Source organism: Mustelus asterias, chromosome 22 (genome assembly GCF_964213995.1).
Source record: "Mustelus asterias chromosome 22, sMusAst1.hap1.1, whole genome shotgun sequence".
In the NCBI taxonomy this organism is placed as follows: Eukaryota; Metazoa; Chordata; class Chondrichthyes; order Carcharhiniformes; family Triakidae; genus Mustelus; species Mustelus asterias.
The window spans coordinates 61,334,752-61,353,989 of NC_135822.1; the positions used below are offsets into that span (position 1 = coordinate 61,334,752).

At 45.0% G+C, this 19,238-nt stretch overlaps 1 protein-coding gene across 1 annotated transcript in view; it reads left to right on the top strand.

Annotated features, from left to right (window-relative positions):
- sfrp1a (secreted frizzled-related protein 1a) overlaps window positions 1–19,238 on the top strand; it is a 131,179-nt gene that overhangs the window by 23,729 nt on the left and 88,212 nt on the right. Inside the window, exon 2 of the mRNA XM_078239383.1 lies at window positions 4,615–4,692. Coding sequence (XP_078095509.1) covers window positions 4,615–4,692 — 78 coding nt within the window. The remainder of the gene's footprint in view (window positions 1–4,614; window positions 4,693–19,238) is intronic.

Below are 19,238 nucleotides of genomic sequence, written 5' to 3' on the forward strand. Positions count from 1 at the left end.
GCCTCACTTAGTCAGATGCCTCACTTGGTCAAATGCTGCCTTGATGTCAAGGGCAATCACTCTTGCCTCACTTCTGAGGTTCAGCTCTTTTGTCTACATTTGGACCAAGGCTTTAATGAGGTCTGGAGCTGAGTGGCACTGGTGGAACCCAACTGAGGGTCAGTGAGCAGGTTAGAGCTGAATAAGTGCTGCTTGAGAGCACTGTTGATGACCCCTTCTGTCACTATGATGATCGAGAGTCGACTGATGGGGTGGTAATTGGCTAGGTTGGATTTGTCCTGCTTTTTGTGAAAAGAAGTTTGCGATGGGACAGAAATCCTGAACTGCCAGAGCCGTGGAGATTCCACCCGTGCTTTTTGTAAATGTGCAATTGTGGTTCGATCCATCAGCTGAGCATAAGTTTTATTCGCATCACAAGTAGGCTTACATTCACACTGCAATGAAGTCACTGTGAAAATCCCCTCGTCGCCACACTGCGGCACCTGTTCGGGTACACTGAGGGAGAATTTAGCATGGCCAATGCACCTAACCAGCACGCTTTTTGGACTGTGGGAGGAAACTGGAGCACCTGAAGGAAACCCATATTCAAAGTACTAGCTGAGGGAAGCCGGGTTCAGATCCAGTTCAGCCTGAAGGGGTAAAAGGTCACTCTCTGGTGGTGGTCGGGGCTTTGTGTGGGAGTGACAGCTAAGATTTTTTTGGTGAATCCTGGAGTGAGACTTGAAGCCAGGATTAGATTCGGAGGTGAGTGTGCCCCAACTGAGCCACGACTCAAATAACAATGAGGAGTGACAACCCAAGCCCACTGACCGAGGGGGAATCCTTGAACAGGTCTTATTTCATAGGAACCAATGGACAGGGCTGGATTACAGTGCAAAACATTTTCCCTGTAATTGCCCCTTCATAAGCAACTTGGTGCACCTTGCCACGATGGACATTATCTCCCCTTTAAAATGAAGGCCGAGCCACACAACAAAATCCAATAGAACAATACGCCCAGAGCATCAACTCTTTTGATCTGACCATGGATGCCGCGAGTGGTTCCAGCAGAGTAAGTGTTGGATTAGATAGCTTGTACCTGCTGCTCTTTTCAGATAAACCTATAAAGCAAATACCTAATTCGGATTCTTGCTCAAATGTTCATTTGAGATCATCTGGCTGCTGGCTTGGATCAGTTTCTAAACTGAACCTCGCTCTTGCTTATTGCAAATGCACGAAAGTTTCCCATGCACAGTCTGAGGAGGGTTGGGAGAGAAATTTTGGAAACATTTACAGGACAGGCTGTGCGAAATTCCCCCTCAGTGTACCCCAACGGGCACCGGAGTGTGGCGACTAGGGGCTTTTCGCAGTAACTTCATTGCAGTGTTAATGTAAGCCTACGTATGACACTAATCAATAAAACTTTAAATGTGACAATAATAAATGAAATCAAATCAAAAATGCCAACTTACCTCTGAGGAGTTGGTTGGCTACTTATCTTGCCTGAGTAAAACCTGGAAATCAACGGATTGGAGCCATCTTCCCAAAATACTTAAATTATTTCATTCATTGATTCTCCACCTTTACTCTCTTCCACCTTCTTCCTTCGGGAAATAGCTACAAGTGTCTGAGATCATGCACCAACCAACTCAAGAGCAGCTTCTTCCCTGCTGCCATCAGACTTTTGAACGGACCTACCTTGCATTAAGTTGATCTTTCTCTACACCCTAGCTATGACTGTATCACTACATTCTACACTCTCACCTTTCCTTCTCTATGAACGCTATGCTTTGTCTGTATAGCGCACAAGAAACAATGCTTTTTACTGTATACCAATACATAACAAAGAACAAAGAACAGTACAGCAAAGGAAACAGGCCCTTCGGCCCTCCAAGCCTGTGCCGCTCCTTGGTCCAACTAGACCAATCGTTTGTATCCCTCCATTCCCAGGCTGCTCATGTGACTATCCAGGTAAGTCTTAAATGATGTCAGCGTGCCTGCCTCCACCACCCTACTTGGCAGCGCATTCCAGGCCCCCACCACCCTCTGTGTAAAAAACATCCCTCTGATATCTGAGTTATACTTCGCCCCTCTCACCTTGAACCCGTGACCCCTCGTGATGTAACAGCAATAAATCAAATCAAATCAACCCCACCCCTCAGCCATGTTAAAATGGCCATTTGAACATTCTGATGTGACATTTTCCTTCTCATACCCAGAGGGAAAAATAAGCAGGCTTATTGTGGGGACAGTCCAAAGTTTAGGTGAGAAAAGGCTTTTTCTTTGGCTCTTCTTTTCAGTCAGCTGAGAAAAGTGTGATAGAAATCGCCCAGAGGGTAGAATGGGGGTTGTGGGGAGAACACCGCAGCAAATATTGCTTTCTTCACTGTGAAATTGTGCATGACAAGTAAAATAAATAAGAGTGTGCAGTGAGAGGCTGGGGTCTGCTGAATCAGCATGTGACGTAAATAGCTCTGAGCGGTGTCTGTCAGGAAAGCTGCAATCCAGCACTGCAGCACAATCAATCTTTCACTGCACTCCAGCTGATGGAACCCATTAAACAGTGAGCCACCTGTGTATACAAGTTGTCATACCAGTCAAACAGTGTGGTTCCACTGAGTCTGAGCCAAGTCTGGATGTTGAGCTCTCCACTTCACCCGCTTTGCTTGCCTTTTAGCTGCGAGGAAATATGGTTCTGTGGGTTAGCACTCTCGCTCGAGTCAAAAAAGTGTGCGTGGGTTCAAATCCCACGACGGGGCAAAGTCACGTTCTTGTGCAGGGCTGGGAGAGCATTGCAATGTTGGAAATATTACCTTCTGCATTAAAAGTTGAACCAAAGCCTCATCTCTCCTCCTCACAGGAGCGTTTTGGCCAATATAAAACCAGATTACATTGCATGCGACATTTCCAAGTGGTGACTACTCTTCAATCGTACTTCATTGTAGTAAAGTGCATTGAGATGTCACACGGTTGTTAAAGATGCTACACAAATGCAAGCCTTTCTGTTGATCTGCTGGATAAATGCATCACCCTAGTGTCGCAAACCATAATTACTAGGAAAATCCCTATCTCCATGTGCTGGTTGGTTATCTTCATGAGGTGATATGGAAGAGGCCATTATCTCGCTATCCCTGTTGGGAAGTTCGTGATGGCCAAGAACAGGACAGGAGCAACCCTCTGTACTTTTTTTTATTCATCCATGGAATATGGGCGTTGCTGGCTGGCCAACATTTATTGATTGGAGATGCCGGCGTTGGACTGGGGTAAACACAGTAAGAAGTTTAACAACACCAGGTTAAAGTCCAACTTGGTTGTCTTTTAGCTGCGTGGGTTGGACTTGGTTGGACTTTAACCTGGTGTTGTTAAACTTCTTACAACATTTATTGCCCATCCCTAGTTGTCCTTGAAGGGCAGTTGAGAGTCAATTGCTGGGGTCTGGAGTCACATGTAGACCAGACAGGGTAAGGATGGCAGATTTCCTTCCCGAAAGGATGTTAGTGAAGCAGATGGGTTTTTCCGACAATGGTTTCATGGTCATCAGTAGATTCTTAATTCCAGATTTTTAAAATTAAATTCAAATTCCACCATCTAGCCGTGGCTGGATTCAAACCCGGGTCCCCAGAACATTAGCTGAGTTTCAGGATTAATAGTCTTGCGATAATACCACTAGGCCATTCTCTCCCCTGTATTCAAATAGCTTGCTAACCTGTAGCATCTGAACAGACCAGACGATTTGGTGAGGAGTTGTCACCTCGTACTCCAGAAAGGGAGTGAGCACCTCTGGAAATAAGCATGGGGTAAACCCTTTTTCCAGCTTGAGCTTTGATTACAGACAAATGGTTTGATGTTGTCTTTCATGTGGTCTACAGAATCTCATAAATAGTATACCGCTTCAGAATACACTCTCAATCTGGAATCGGACCTCTTCGCACAAGGTTTTATTTCCTTCTCCTGTTTAGTTCCCCTGATTGATTCATGCTCAACTTTTGTTGTCTGATTAATTGTCCTCTGTGAAGCACGTTGGAACACGGTGGCGTAGTGGTTAGCACTGCTGCCTCACAGCGCCAAGGACCGAGGTTTGATTCCTAGCTTGGATCACTGTCTGTGTGGACTCTGCACGTTCTCCCCGTGTCTGCGTGGGTTTCTTCTGAGTGCTCCGGTTTCCTCCCACAGTCTGAAAGATGTGCTGGTTAGGTGCATTGGCCATGCTAAATTCTCCCTCAGTGTACCGAACAGGCGCCTGAGTGTGGCGACCAGGGCTTCATTGCAGTGTTAATGTAAGCCTACTTGAGACACTAATAAATAAACTTTAAACTTAAACTTTAATTTAAAAGCACCAAGTGCGGATAATAATTTGTGTTCACAAGAAAAACAGGAAATGCTGGAAAATCTCAGTAGGTTTGACAGCATCTGTGGAGAGAGAATAGAGCTTAAGTTTCGAGACTTGAAACATTGGTTCTATTCTCGCTCCACAGATGCTGTCAGACCTGCTGAGACTTTCCAGCGTTTTCTGTTTTTGTTTCATATTCCAGTGTCCACAGTATTTTGCTTTTATCTTATTATTTGTGCTGTTACTCTACAATACAGAATTGCTGCTGTTTCTCACCACCTTGTTTGCCTGCTTCTTTCCACCAGCATTGGAAGTATGTCCACCCTGCGACAATGAGATGAATACAGACATTATTTTGGACCATCTTTGTGCAAGTGAATTTGGTAAGTACCATTCACCATTAAAGGACCCCCATCGAGCCTGTGTTTGACCACCTTTCCCAGATACTTTTTATTCTGTCAACGTAATTGCTGACTCTGAGGATATGTTGATATTTGAGGAAAGACCCTTTGAATGAGTTCAATTTTGCTTTTGCTAGGTTGGGGATAAATTTCATCCTTCTCTACTAAGTTGTCACGTGGTATTCAATTAACACTTATTCTGAGAAATAAAGAGGAGTTTGTCCATTTCATCCCTCAGAAGTTCAGATGTGTGTGTGTGTTGTTAAATGTTCATACCGGATAGGAACTTAATGTAAATATCAAACGTATTATCAGGAAGATGGATTGTTTCCCTATGATGCACAATTCCCTGTGCACGGAACATCTTCTTTTTTGAAATTTGAACTGATTACCGGGAGCTTTGTCTGCAGTAGAGTGGGAGTGGGACAGAGTGGGAAATTGCACACACGCTACTCATGGTTCCTGTGGGCAAAGCTTGCTAACCCACAAATTGCCCTTCAAATATTGGCGACCTTCTCTATATATATATATCTATATATATTGTATTATATATATAGATGTAGATGGGGGTAATTTCAATTCAGCTGTCTATCAGATTTGCATTTCCATTAAAGTGGCTTTATCGGTCTCACCCATTTGAAAATATCACCCAAAGTCAGAATTAACCCCGACTTATCTTTCAGTCATGTTGTTCTAACTTACTTGTTGCATCTCCGATGTGTTCTACAATAAGCCTGACAGAGTGTCAACCCATAACAGCGTTTTGTCAGCCAAAGGTATGAAGTGATATGGGAGAAAGGTGAGTGTGTGGAGTGAGGGTGGCACGGTGGCACAGTGGTTAGCACCGCTGTCTCACAGCGCCAGGGAACCTGGGTTCGGCTCCTGGCTTGGGTCACTGTCTGTGTGGAGTCTGCACGTTTTCCCTGTGTCTCCGTAGGTTTCCTCCGGGTGCTCCGGTTTCCTCCCACAGTCCAAAGATGTGGAGGTGAGGTGGATTAGCCATGATAAATTGTCCATTAGTGTCAGGAGGATTAGCAGGGTAAATAGGTCATTTATTTATTTGTAGATAGGTTCTTGATTAATATGGGGATCAGGGGTTATGGGCTAAAGGCAGGAGAATGGGGATGAGAAAAATGTCAGCCATCATTGAATGGCGAAGCAGACTCGATGGGCCAAGTGGCCTAATTCTGTTCCTATGTCTTATGGTCTAAATATATGGGGTTACAGGGATAGGGCTTGGTTGGGATCGTTGTTGGTGCAGGCTCGATGGGCCAAATGACCTCTTTATGCACTGTAGGGATTCTATGATTCCAGGTTAGACATGGTTCCGCTGAATGGCGGAACAGGCTCAGTGGGGGAGGGGGGGGTTTGTTGGATGGCCTCCTCCTGTTACTGTCATTCAGACTAGTAATACAGAAAGCAACATGGGCCTATGATAAGATTCTTTATCCTTTTTTTAGTCTAAATGGCCAACATTTTTAAAACAAATGCACTGGCAAGAGATTGCCAAAGAGTATTTTTGGTATTTAAAGTGGTATTTAACAGAGCTAAATGTTTATGCACAGTGATCAGAAGTGTCACTTCAATTAAAATAGTACAGCAGGAATCACATCTGTCCAACTATAAACCACTTCTGTTTGACAGACTCCCAAAGACTGAAGCTTATTAAAGTGTGATTTTAACAGCTTGGGAGCAGTGTGTGTCAGGCAAATTGCCATTTATTTTGGCCTTGCTCCTCTTTACTCACTGACAGTGAAGATTCTGCAGATAATGCCTGTTAACTCCTCGCACTTTTTACACATGTTCTGATATCAGTTTTCCATGTCTTCAAAACCTCTCCATTCTGAAAGACCAACATTGTGCTGACATCGGTGACAGATTTGCAAAGTTAGAACAATGAACAGTAGAGCACAGGAACAGGCCCTTCGGCCCACCATGTAGTGCCGAACAAGACGCCAAATTAAACTAATCCCTTCTGTCTGCCCTTGCTCCATATTCCTCTACTTCTTGCATATTTATGTGCTTATCTAAAAGCCTCTTAAATGTCCCTATTGTATCTGCCTCCACTACCGCCCCTGGCAGCGCGTTCCAGACACCCACCCTCTCTAGTGTAAAAGACTTGCCCTTCACATCTCCTTTGTACTTTCCCCTCTCACTTTAAGTGCATGCCCCTAATAATGGACATTTCAACTCTGGGAAAAAGATTCTGACTGTTAACCCTGTCTATGCTTCTCATAATTTTACAGACTTCTATCAGGTCTCCCCTCAGCCCCCACCGCTCCAGAGAAAACAACCCTAGTTTGTCCAGCCTCTCCTCATAGCTCATGCCCTATAATCCAGGTTAGAAACATAGAAAGTAGAAGAAGGAGGAGGCCATTCGGCCCTTCGAGCCTGCTCTGCCATCCATTTTGATCGTGGCTGATCATCGAGTTCAATATCCTGATTCCCCCTTCCCCTCCCCATATCCCTTGATCTCTTTAGCCCCAAGAGCTATATCTAATTTCTTCTTGACATCATACAATGTTTTGGCCTCAACTACTTTCTGTGGTAGTGAACTCCACACATTCACCACCCTCTGGGTGAAGAAATTTCTCCTCACCTCAGTTCTAAAAGGATTACCCCTTATCCTCAAACTATGAGCCCCAGTTCCGGACTATTGGGAACATTCTTTCTGAATCTGCCCTGTCTAACCTTGTTAGAATTTTATACATTTGACTATCAATTGAAGTTTAACGTCTGATTTTTTAAAAACTTGCTCATCTGTCAGTTTTCTCCCCTTCTCCTTTGGAAAGAGGTGCGGTGTACAGGCATTTATCAGTCTGCAGTGTCTTGCTCAAGTGGCTATCGAGCTGAGCCAAGCTGGCGACAACAATGATTTTGTATAGCGCTTTTAATGTATAAGATTCCGCAAGGTTTTTTATTCAGACAAGTAATGAAAGGAATTGGATGGTGGACTATGGAAAACAAATTGTGGGAAGTGAGTGAAGATCAGAATAATAGGTGGTGAAGAAATGATAAGGAAATGGTTAAGTGAAGTGGAGCGTGCATTTTGGAGCTCATGCGAGCATGGTTGAATCGACTGAAATCTCTGTCGACAATCGTTAAGTGAAACAAGGGGAGATGCACACAGGACCAGAGTTGATCTGACTGGTGTGCGAAGGGATGTATTCATTGGAGTATGCACAGGGAGGGTGGTGCTGTACACACGGAGGGGGGAATTCAGAAATGCGAACGTCAGACTGGAAATCTGTTTTGATTATGGTGTGGTGTTGCTTTAAGTAGCCGAGTGAATTTGCTATAAACACTGGGTTTTCACCCTTTGTCCCTACAAAAGGCTCGTGCGACTGTCATTCAGACCAGTATAGAACATCCAGTTGACAGCAATCTGAATGAGAAACTGCACAGTTTCAAGGGCAGGGGTTTCACTGGACCTGTTTCAGAGATTGCCACCTTGTATTTAAAAACAGGTGTGTTAAATGGCTCAACGTACACCATGTTGGGTCACTTCATGTAGAGCCTGCCTTCGTTATAAGTGAAGGGAAAAGCCGTATTACTTATCTTGTGGGTGGCAACTTCCAACAGTTGCTTCAAGGGCCAGTGAATCTTAGGTAACTTGCCAAGCATGGACTGTGGACTGCATTGGATTTTAGCAGCCCATTTGCAAAAGGGTCTGAGAAAGTTACAACTTCAGCATGCAACAGGCCAGAAGTCTGTTTCTTGGTTTATACATTTATTGGTGGAGCACTATCTAATATGGTAGAAGCACACAACTGGTGCGGAATTATCGTGCATGATTATCTTCGATATTGGACACAGAGATGCATATTTGTGTGTGTGGTATGATTGAATTTCAAAGCCATGGCATAGTAAAACCATGATGTGGGGATGCCGGCGTTGGACTGGGGTAAACACAGTAAGAAGTTTAACAACACCAGGTTAAAGTCCAACAGGTTTATTTGGTAGCAAAAGCCACACAAGCTTTTAGAGTCCCAAGCCCCTTCTTCACCTGAAGAAGGGGCTTGTGGCTCTGAAAGCTTGTGTGGCTTTTGCTACCAAATAAACCTGTTGGACTTTAACCTGGTGTTGTTAAACTTCTTACATAGTAAAACCACCCACAGTGGGCAGCACTTGGGCGCAGTGGTTAGCACTGCTGCCTCACAGTGACAGGGACCCGGGTTTGATTCCGGTCTAGGGTGACTGTCCGTGTGGAGGTTGCACATTCTCCCCATGTCTGAGTGGGTTTCCTCTGGGTGCTCTGGTTTCCTCCCACACTCCAAAGATCAGCCAAGCTAAAGTGCCCCACACTGTCAGTGAGACTAGCAGGGTAAATACATGGTTTACAGGGTTAGGGTCTGGGTGAGATTGTTGTCGGTTCAGGCTCGATGGGCCGAATGGCCTCCTTCAGCACTATAGGGATTCTATGATCCCGACCAGAAAGCTACTTGATATCTGCTGCCCTGTTATCTGATATCAGTCAGGACAGAGGTACTGGACCACCGTTGTGTTCAAAGATTCATACTTGCAGTGCAGCAAACTATGCTGTTTTGGGTCCATGGGATCTCGGTGGAAGTCCAGCCGTGGTGGTGGTGGTAAGAGTAGAATCTAGCTGGGCTGGGATCCAAGTTAAATCAGGTTGACCAGCAACAGTGGAAATGCGCATGTAAGTGAGCCAGTTTGTGCTTTCAACAAGGGAATGGAGCAGAGAAAGCCGAACAAAGAACAAAGAACAGTACAGCACAGGAAACAGGCCCTTCGGCCCTCCAAGCCTGTGCCGCTCCTTGGTCCAACTAGACCAATCGTTTGTATCCCTCCATTCCCAGGCTGCTCATGTGACTAGCCAGGTAAGTCTTAAACGATGTCAGCGTGCCTGCCTCCACCACCCTACTTGGCAGCGCATTCCAGGCCCCCACCACCCTCTGTGTAAAAAACGTCCCTCTGATGTCTGAGTTATACTTCGCCCCTCTCAGCTTGAGCCCGTGACCCCTCGTGATCGTCACCTCCGACCTGGGAAAAAGCTTCCCACTATTCACCCTATCTATACCCTTCATAATCTTGTATACCTCTATTAGATCTCCCCTCATTCTCCGTCTTTCCAAGGAGAACAACCCCAGTCTACCCAATCTCTCCTCATAGCTAAGACCCTCCATACCAGGCAACATCCTGGTAAACCTTCTCTGCACTCTCTCCAATGCCTCCACGTCCTTCTGGTAGTGCGGCGACCAGAACTGGACGCAGTACTCCAAATGTGGCCTAACCAGCGTTCTATACAGCTGCATTATCAGACTCCAGCTTTTATACTCTATACCCCGTCCTATAAAGACAAGCATACCATATGCCTTCTTCACCACCTTCTCCACCTGTGTTGCCACCTTCAAGGATTTGTGGACTTGCACACCTAGGTCCCTCTGTGTTTCTATACTCCTGATGACTCTGCCATTTATTGTATAACTCCTCCCTACATTATTTCTTCCAAAATGCATCACTTCGCATTTATCCGGATTAAATTCCATCTGCCACCTCTCCGCCCAATTTTCCAGCCTATCTATATCCTGCTGTATTGCCCGACAATGCTCTTCGCTATCCGTAATGAGAACAATGAGAACAACCTTCCAGAGTCTGCACTGGGAAGTGGAGTGGGGCCTGGTAAAAGGGTTAAATCAGGAGGTGCAGCAGCAGTTTAGTTATGGTCAGACTCATTAAATCCAATCTGAGCAAGTCGCCGCACTTTTGATGAATTAGTCTCGATCGATTCTGCTGCGCGCAGTTCATGACCAGTGAAAACGGGTCTTGCGCTGAACACTGCTCCTTCTGTTCTTCCACATGTGTTGGGTTTTGAAAAAAAAATGAGAAAAATTCAACACAACCCGCACTGTTTTATTTAGCAGAGACACTTCATCGAAAATTTAACTAAATCACTCTTGGCCTTTTCACCAGCTTATATTGAGCTTGGAACAAGTAGTACCTTCCATGGCAACAGCCCAGGTTTCCTTTTTCACGGCCATCCTCTTCTACCTTGTCTTTGTCCAGACAGGTCTCTGTCACGTTATGTTGATGGCCAGTCTTGTTTGGACATAGGCAGTACCAGCAGCAGATCATTCAGCTAACGTCAATCCCATCCTATCTCAACCAACAGAGGTCAATGGCTGGCTTGCCAACGCTGACAACCTCCTGTCCATCAACCATGCTATCAAACTCTGCATAGAATGGGGAATCAAGATTGAGCTTTCCTCGTCTCTACGTCACCATGTCACCAAGAGCCTGTGATATCTTTGTGCTTTAAGAAACTTGTATACACCCTCATTCTCTGGACTGCCGTTATTTTTTGCCTGAGATTAACCAGTAAGCCTTTCCCAGTTTTCCATTGACACTGCCCAGGAGAAAGTGACCTTGTATATATCTTTTTTTGTGGGGAAGGCCCTTGCTATTGGTCTGTGACTGCCCTGTGGCAAGGTTATATCAATGCAAACCACACAGCAATCTGTTTGCTGCCATTCCTTAAAAACAAATGAAATCGACGCAACCTTTAAATGTACCAGGTACCAACCGACTCCAGATCAGCTTCTTCCCTGCTACCATCAGACTTTTGAATGGTCATGTTTTATATTAAGCTGATCTTTCTCTTCACCCTATCTGTAAATGCAACACTGTATTCTGCACTCTGTCCTTTGCTTCTCCCCTATGTACTCTATGAACAGTGTGCTTTATCTGTATGGTGCGCCAGAAACAATATTCTTCACTGTATCCCAATACATATGACAATAATAAATCAAATCGAATGAAACCACCAGAGAATCTGACACAAACTTCACAGGGTCAATCAGGAAATAATTTACTTCCCCACTGAATCACATCTGGCACAGTGTAAGGATGCCTTTGGTATTGCTGAAACAATGCCACCTGCTCAAGTACATCAGGTTATACTGAGCCTACAGCACAGGAAAAGGTGAATTGGCCCAACTGCTCCACACTGGTGATTTTTTCACACCACTTTCTTTCACACCCACCCCTCTTCCTGGCCTCGCCGTGTATCTTGCTTATCCAGCCTCCCCTTAAGTAGACCTATGATATTCATCTAAGCTAGTTCGATGTGGCGGTTCTTTCCACATTCTAGCCTCGCTAGATTTTCAGCTGAATTCCTTGCTGGATTTATTGGTGTCTATCTTGCATTTGTGGCTCCTAATTGTGCTGATGGAGTGAGAGAATATAGACTGGTGTAGCTATTTCACTTGACTTTCTTGCTCCTAGTCCTGAAGATGTTGACTCATAGAATCCCAGAATCCCTACAGTGCAGAAGGAGGCCATTCGGCCCATCAAGTCTGCATCGTCCACAATCCCACCCAGGCCCTATTCCCGTAACCCCACATATTTGCCCTGCTAATCCCCTGACTCTAGGGTCAATTTATCATGGCCAATCAACCTAACCCATCCATCTTTGGAGTGTGGGGGGAAACCGGAGGAAACCCACGCAGACACTGGGAGAACGTGCAAACTCCAAACAGACAGTGACCTGCGGCCGGAATTGAACCCGGATCCCTGGCGCTGTGAGGCAGCAGTGCTAACCACTGTGCCACCCCAGTGGGTGCTGATCCATTTTCCTGATGCTTCATCCAAGTCAAGCTACAGTGAATTCATGAGTTCTGGCAATATTTCAGATCCTGGTGGTACTTCCTCACGCCTGGCAGCATTCTAGCTCCGATGAAAGGTTGTTGACCTGAAGAGTTAAATTAATGTTTCTGCACAGATGTTGCCTGACCTGAGTATTTGCAGCATGTTTGATTTTTATTTTGACACCTTAGTGAATCTGTGTTGTCCCCTCTGTGCTGTCTCAACATTCTTCCTGTCGTCTGGAGTCCAGTACTACACATGTATGTGGCCTTAGGGTGCATCTGAATTTCTCAAACATGCTTGTGGTCTGTGGGACACTAGCACAAAGGTCAAACCAGACAATTAACCCTCAAGTGTTCCGCAAACCAATTTTAAAAAGCAGTCGACATTGATATTCCGTGTAACCGAGGACAAGATTTGAAAGGGGAATTGGAAGCTTTTTCTACAAATATGTACCATAATGTTTTCAATATATTTCCCCCTCGAGCACAGAAACTGTCCAGATTTGATACAGGTTCGATTCTGACCTACCAGATGAGAACCTGAGAAATGCTGAATGTCAGTGATGTTTCGTGTTTCCAGAGAGATTTAAGTTATTTGATCTCAAGACAGATATTGGATTGTAGCAAACTGGCTTAGTTCGGGAAGGAGGTGCGTCAGGGTTCCCACTCCTGACAGAGAATCGGAAAACGCTGGATATGCCCAGCAGGTCAAGCGGCATCTGAGGTAGATTCTGCCTGAGCTGCTGACTATTCCAAATTCCCAGCATCCACAGTATCCCTGTCCCTGAAAGTTGTTGAGTAAACCAGTTTCTTCTGTCTTTGGTCCAGGTGCCTCTCAAGGTCAATCAGTACACAAGTAGACACAGGAGGTGATTAACATCGCAACTGTCCCTTAGCGCTGTGACAGTCAAACTAAAAGGAAACAAGGACCTTGCGATCCTTAAAAGCACTGGTCTGCAGAGTACAGTAAGCCAGACAAAACATCAGATAGGTAACAGATAGGACATTGTCCTCTGCACCGTATATTTGATTCGATTTATTATTGTCACATGTATTGGGATACAGTGAAAAGTATTATTTCTTGCGCGCTATACAGACAAAACATACCGTTCATAGAGTACATAGAAGAGAAGGAGAGAGTGCAGAATATAGTGTTACAGTCACGGCTAGAGTGTAGGATAAGATCAGCTCAATATATGGTAGGTCTATTCAAAAGTCTGATGGCAGCAGGGAAGAAGCTGTTCTTGAGTTGGTTGGTACCTGATCTCAGATTCCTGTATCTTTTTCCCCGACGGAGGAAAGTGGAAGAGAGTATGATAGTGTAGGTTAGAGGGGCTTTAGATTGGTTCCACTGGTCAGCACAACATCGAGGGCCGAAGGGCCTGTACTGCGCTGTAATGTTCTATGTTCTACATGAGGAATGCTTACTGGAGAACTGGCACTAGTGGAATGCATGAGGTTTACCCCACCAAAAATCAGCTGTTTCAGAAGAGAGGGGGCAGTTCCAGAAGCTGGGCTTTGTTTTATCTCCAGAACGTGGGTACAGGAGTGAGCCATTTCACCACTGACTTGTACCTCGACCCCATTCTTCCACCTTTGTCCCAGTTCCCTCAACAGTGAGTCTGCCACCTACTAATTCAGGGGTGTAATCTGAGTCCAATGTTATTCGAAAGCAGCCAGACACAGCTCTTTGTTAGTCATTTGACAGCAATAAGCACTGAGGTGCAGGCAACTAAAATGGTTGGTGATTTTTTTTTTTTACGTAAACTATTGAGTTAATCCAGGATGAAGTGTTCGTAGAAAGTAGGGATTAGAATTCTGGTAAATCATCAACTGTCTTGTCCCAAGATCATCCGTCAGTTTACCTTCCTGAAACGTGATCTATGAGGTGAACAAGTGAGAGGGAGGAAGAGAGGGATGCTGAGAGGGACAGGCCCATCAGAATAATATGTACACCAAATGTGTGTACATAGACATGTAACAAGGTAGATAATGTACAACCCTGGAAGGTTTGGGTAAACAATTCAGTGTTGGTCCTGGAGGCAGTGCGTGGGCACACCAATGGGGAGGCAATGGCAGAGTGGTATTGTCACTGTCTTAACAATCTAGAGACCCACGGTGATGCTTTGTTGCCCAGGACCCGAGTTCTGCCTTCCTTACCCGTTCTGGTTTCAGGTATCTCCAGACCCACAGCATTGTGGTTGACCCTTAACTGTCTCTCTGAAATGGCCCAGCAAGCCACTCCATTCAAGGGCAATAAATGCTGGCCCAGCCAGTGATGCACAGATCCCAAGAATGAATTTAAAAAAAATCTCTTCATCTCTGTGGCCTCGATTCAAATCCTGCCCAAAATAAGTCTTGGCTCATTACTGTTAGCGTACGCCTTCGTTTGTCCAATTGAGAATTAAATTGAGGCCCCTCTCTGTCCTCTTGGGTGAATGTACAAGCTCCCGTGGTACTGTTTCGAAGAGGAATAAGGAGCTTCCTCCCCCAATGCTCTGGTCTGCATTTGCCACACAACAAAGGCCAATCAAGCAGATAATCTGGTCCTTGTCTTGTGGAAGCTTGCTGTGTGCCAGTTGGCTGTCTTATGTCTCCACTGCAAAAGTGAAGTGCTGTGAAGCAGCTTGGGATGTCCTGAGGTCACGAAGGGTTAACTCAAGTTAATTCTTTCTCTCCTTTCCCCCTGAATGGACCTTGTCCAACACGAGTTCACTTGAGAAAGAGGTTTTAAGCAAGGTTGCAGAAGCGTGGAGGGAGGTGTCGAAGCATCCCCGAGGGTCAGAAGTGTCGAGACGGAGTTAATACTAAGCTGTGCTGCAGTAGAGGAGAGTGTAAAGCTAGTGATGATACTTAGGGTGGCACGGTGGCACAGTGGTTAGTACTGCTGCTTCACATTGCCAGGAACCCGGGTTCGATTCCCGGCTTGGGTCACTGTCTGTGTGGAGTTTGCACGTTCTCCGTGTATCTGCGTGGGTCCCCTCTGGGTGCTCTGGTTTCCTCCTACAGTCCGAAAGACGTGCTGGTTTGATGCATTGGCCATGCTAAATTCTCCCTCAGTGTACCCGAAGTGGCGCCGGAGTGTGGCGACGAGGGGATTTTCACAGTACTTTCATTGCAGTGTTAATGTAAGCCCACTGCTGACCAGTAAATAAACTTTACTTTTAGAAGTTTCAGTGATGAGATTTAGAGGAGGCAATCAGAGGTGGAAAGGAAGAAGGTGGCCATCGACAAACATACATGAGCGAGACAAAAGATGACCGTTTTTAGTGCTATTTTAAACCACCAAGAGTTAATCATTCATACCACATATACCACTGGAGCTCAGAACAGTTAAATCTGCCAATAGGGCACACAGTTGCTAATGAGATATTTTAACAATCAAGCCACATTGTGTGTTTTATAAAGCACTGAAATATTTCATTTCATCGAGATTTCAGATTGCAACTTGAACCTTTTTTGAATAGTAGACCGATAAGGCTGGTTGGTAACTTAGTAATTTAGTACTTTTTCCAGACACACAAAACTGAAACATTGTGCAGTTAGAATGAAGGTGCTGTTTGTACGTAGTTTGAAAACAGCACTCAGTTAATCTGGGCAAGCACATAATAAAACCACTTTTGTTCCTGCCACAGTCTCGCTCGTGATGAGTGTTCCTGTCAGCTAGTTTATTACTTGTCTAACTCTTTTTCCGTCAAATGTACCAGGAGTCTAAACACACTGCCTTGGTCAGATTTAACACAATGCAGTTCCACATCTTGAATTTACTGCCTTTTTAAAGGACGTTGAACCTCAGGAGAGAGATCGCAATTGCTGCAGTTTTGTTTTGCAAAAGGAACCTCTGTAAATGGCTAAGACCCACAGCACAGAACTTGGCCAAGGTGAAAGAAGAGGAAGTAAATCTGGAAGAAGTGCCTCACTGATGCCAGGAGGTTTTTTTTAGTTGCAGTTATGGCAGTGGGGTGATGGTGCCACAGAGTCATGTGGCTGCAAAGGGCTGGGAAGCCAAATCTAAGTGCTGCATTTAGAGTTTGAGACATACAAGAAAGTAGCGTTCAGAGGAAAACTTCAGCAACAGAATATGCTGCAAAACCTCAACTGTGCCAGTTGAAAATATTTGCAGAACTGCAAACCAGGAGTTAGAAGAGTGAGAGGGGATCTCATGGAAACTTATAAAATTCTAACAGGATTAGACAGGGTAGATTTGATTGGATTTGATTTATTATTGTCACATGTATTGGCATACAGTGAAAAGTATTGTTTCTTGTGTGCTTTACAAAGCATACCGTTCATAGGGTACGTAGTAGAGGTGGAAAGGAGGGGGTGCAGAATATAGTGTTACAGTCACAGGTGTAGAGAAAGATCGACTTAATATATGGTAGGTCCATTCAAAAGTCTGGTGGCAGCAGGGAAGAAGCTGTTCTTGAGTCTGTTGGTGCCTGACCTCAGACTTTTGTATCTTTTTCCCGACAGAAAAAGGTGGAAGAGAGAATGTCTGGTGTGCAAGGCCTTTTGGCTCAGATCAAGTGCAGTATCGACATGCTGTACTTGGCTGAAGTCATTAGGTTACACTTTAGCTTCATTTGAAGCAATTTTTAAAAGCGGTATCTTGGCCTTTTGGCTAAGATGCAAATGAGATCAAGCCTTGGAGCAGGAGCTATGCCTACTCCAATCAGCTTGGATCATGTAGATCAAGACCAAGACAGGAGGTGAGAGCCCTGTCTTGTCAGCTTGGATCGGGAATGTCTCAACTTGTTGAGACTCTGAATTGGACTTGATTTGACTGAATTGGAATGAAAACAAAAAAAAATGGGGTCCTTAATTATGCTGGCTGCTTTACCGAGGCAGCGGGAAGTGTAGACCAAGTCAATGGATGGGAGGCTGGTTTGCGTGATGGATTGGACTACATTCACGACCTCAGATTCAGAAAGAATGTCCCCAATGGTGGGGGAGTCCAGAACTAGGGGTCATAGTTTGAAGATAAAGGGTAAACCTTTTAGGATTGAAGTGAGGAGAAATTTCTTCACTAGAGATTGGTGAATGTGTGGAATTCATTACCACAGAAAGTAGTTGAGGCCAAAACGTTGTGCGCTTTCAAGAAGAAATTAAATATAGCTCTTGGGGGTAAAGGGATCAAGGGATACGGGGCGGTGGGGGAGGGGGGGGGCGGGGAATCAGGATATTGAACTTGATGATCAAAATAAACAGCAAAGCAGGTTTTAAGGGCCAAATGGACTACTCCTGCTTCTGTTTTCTGTTTCAAAGTCATTATTCACAAAACCTTCAGGCCTTCCCACAGCACATGCGTAATTCTGTTTTTGCAATTTTTTTAAAACCATAATCTCAATGCTTTGTGTTTTAATGTTTTCTGCTGCACCCCGCCCCTCCCCTCCCCGCCCCCCCCCCCCCCCCCCCTCCATCCTTTACACTCCACTGCATTATTTTCTGTCAATGTGCATACAAGTAGCTCAGTGACTGGGTACAAGAAGGCACGCCCGAATGGGTAGGGGCTGGCGTACTCCACACTTGAGCCAAACACTGTTGGCACCTCTTTGAAAAAGGCTGAACATTTCTCCCCTGTTCAATTCACAGCTGGTGGGAGGGAAAGATTAAAAAGAAGCAAGATAAAGTTTTAAAATTTATTTACTAATTATTGTCACAAGTTTACGCTTACATTAACACTGCAATGAAGTTACTGTGGGAATGGGCAGAGTAGGATGTTGAATTGTTCGCACTTTGCTCACAGCCTTCTCAGAATACTACAAACATTCTGGGAATCAAAAGCGTTTAATCATTTTGCTTTGTCTCAGCAACTTTAGAAAATGACCTCTTTGGAAAGCGGTCCCATTTTTAACACACCACAGAACATCTAGTCCCAATGAGCGAATTTAAAATATAATCAACAGAAGCATTTACTCCCCTACCAAATATTGGGTAATGGTTGACGACAGAAAAAGTACACAACTTTGTTCTCAGATGAATTGCACACATTGAGCTATTAATCTTCTCCCACTTCTCATGTTTACTCCACCCTGGGGATTGGTTTTGCAAAGACTTGGCATTCCTTTTTCTTGACTGACTGGGAAATCTGCAATCGGTTCCATGTACTTACTGAGCTGACGTTGTGACATCTGAATGCACCCATTTCAGCTCAGTTGACCCAAGGATTGTCCTGCTATATTTTTTTTGGGGGGGAGGGCGATAAGTAAGGGTTATATTTGCTTTTCCAGCTTTGAAAGAGTATCGACTTGGAACCCCATCTGTTTATCCTGGCTTCTTTGCGACTGACACCACTTCTCTCGCTCCTCCAACTTTGCTTACAAGCCAGAACTCACTCAAGGCTGAGTGGCTAGTACCAACTTTCACGGATAACATTTTGCCTCGTGTGTCACATGTTATAAAATGAAAAAAACGACGTGCATTTATGTGTGGCACCTCCCACAGCTTCAGAATGTCACAAAGCACCTTGCATTCAATGAAATGCTTTTGAAGTACAGTCACTTGTGGGTAATGTATAATGGGGCGGCACGGTGGCACAGTGGTTAGCACTGCTGCCTCACAGTGCCAGGGACCCGGGTTCAATTCCCGGCTTGGGTCACTGTCTGTGTGAAGTTTGCACATTCTTCCCGTGTCTGCGTGGGTTTCCTCCGGGTGCTCCGGTTTCCTCCCACAGTCCAAAGATGTGCGGGTTAGGTGCATTGGGCATGCTAAACTGCCCCTTAGTGTCAGGGGGACTAGCTAGGGTAAATGCATGGGGTTATGGCGATCCTAGGTGGGATTGTGGTCGGTGCAAACTCGATGGGCCGAATGGCCTCCTTCTGCAATGTAGGATTCTATGAATGAAAGCAGTAAATTCCCTCAAATGGTACTGTGATAGCCCATCTTACAGATGTTGCTTTAAAAGATAAAGATTGGCTGGCA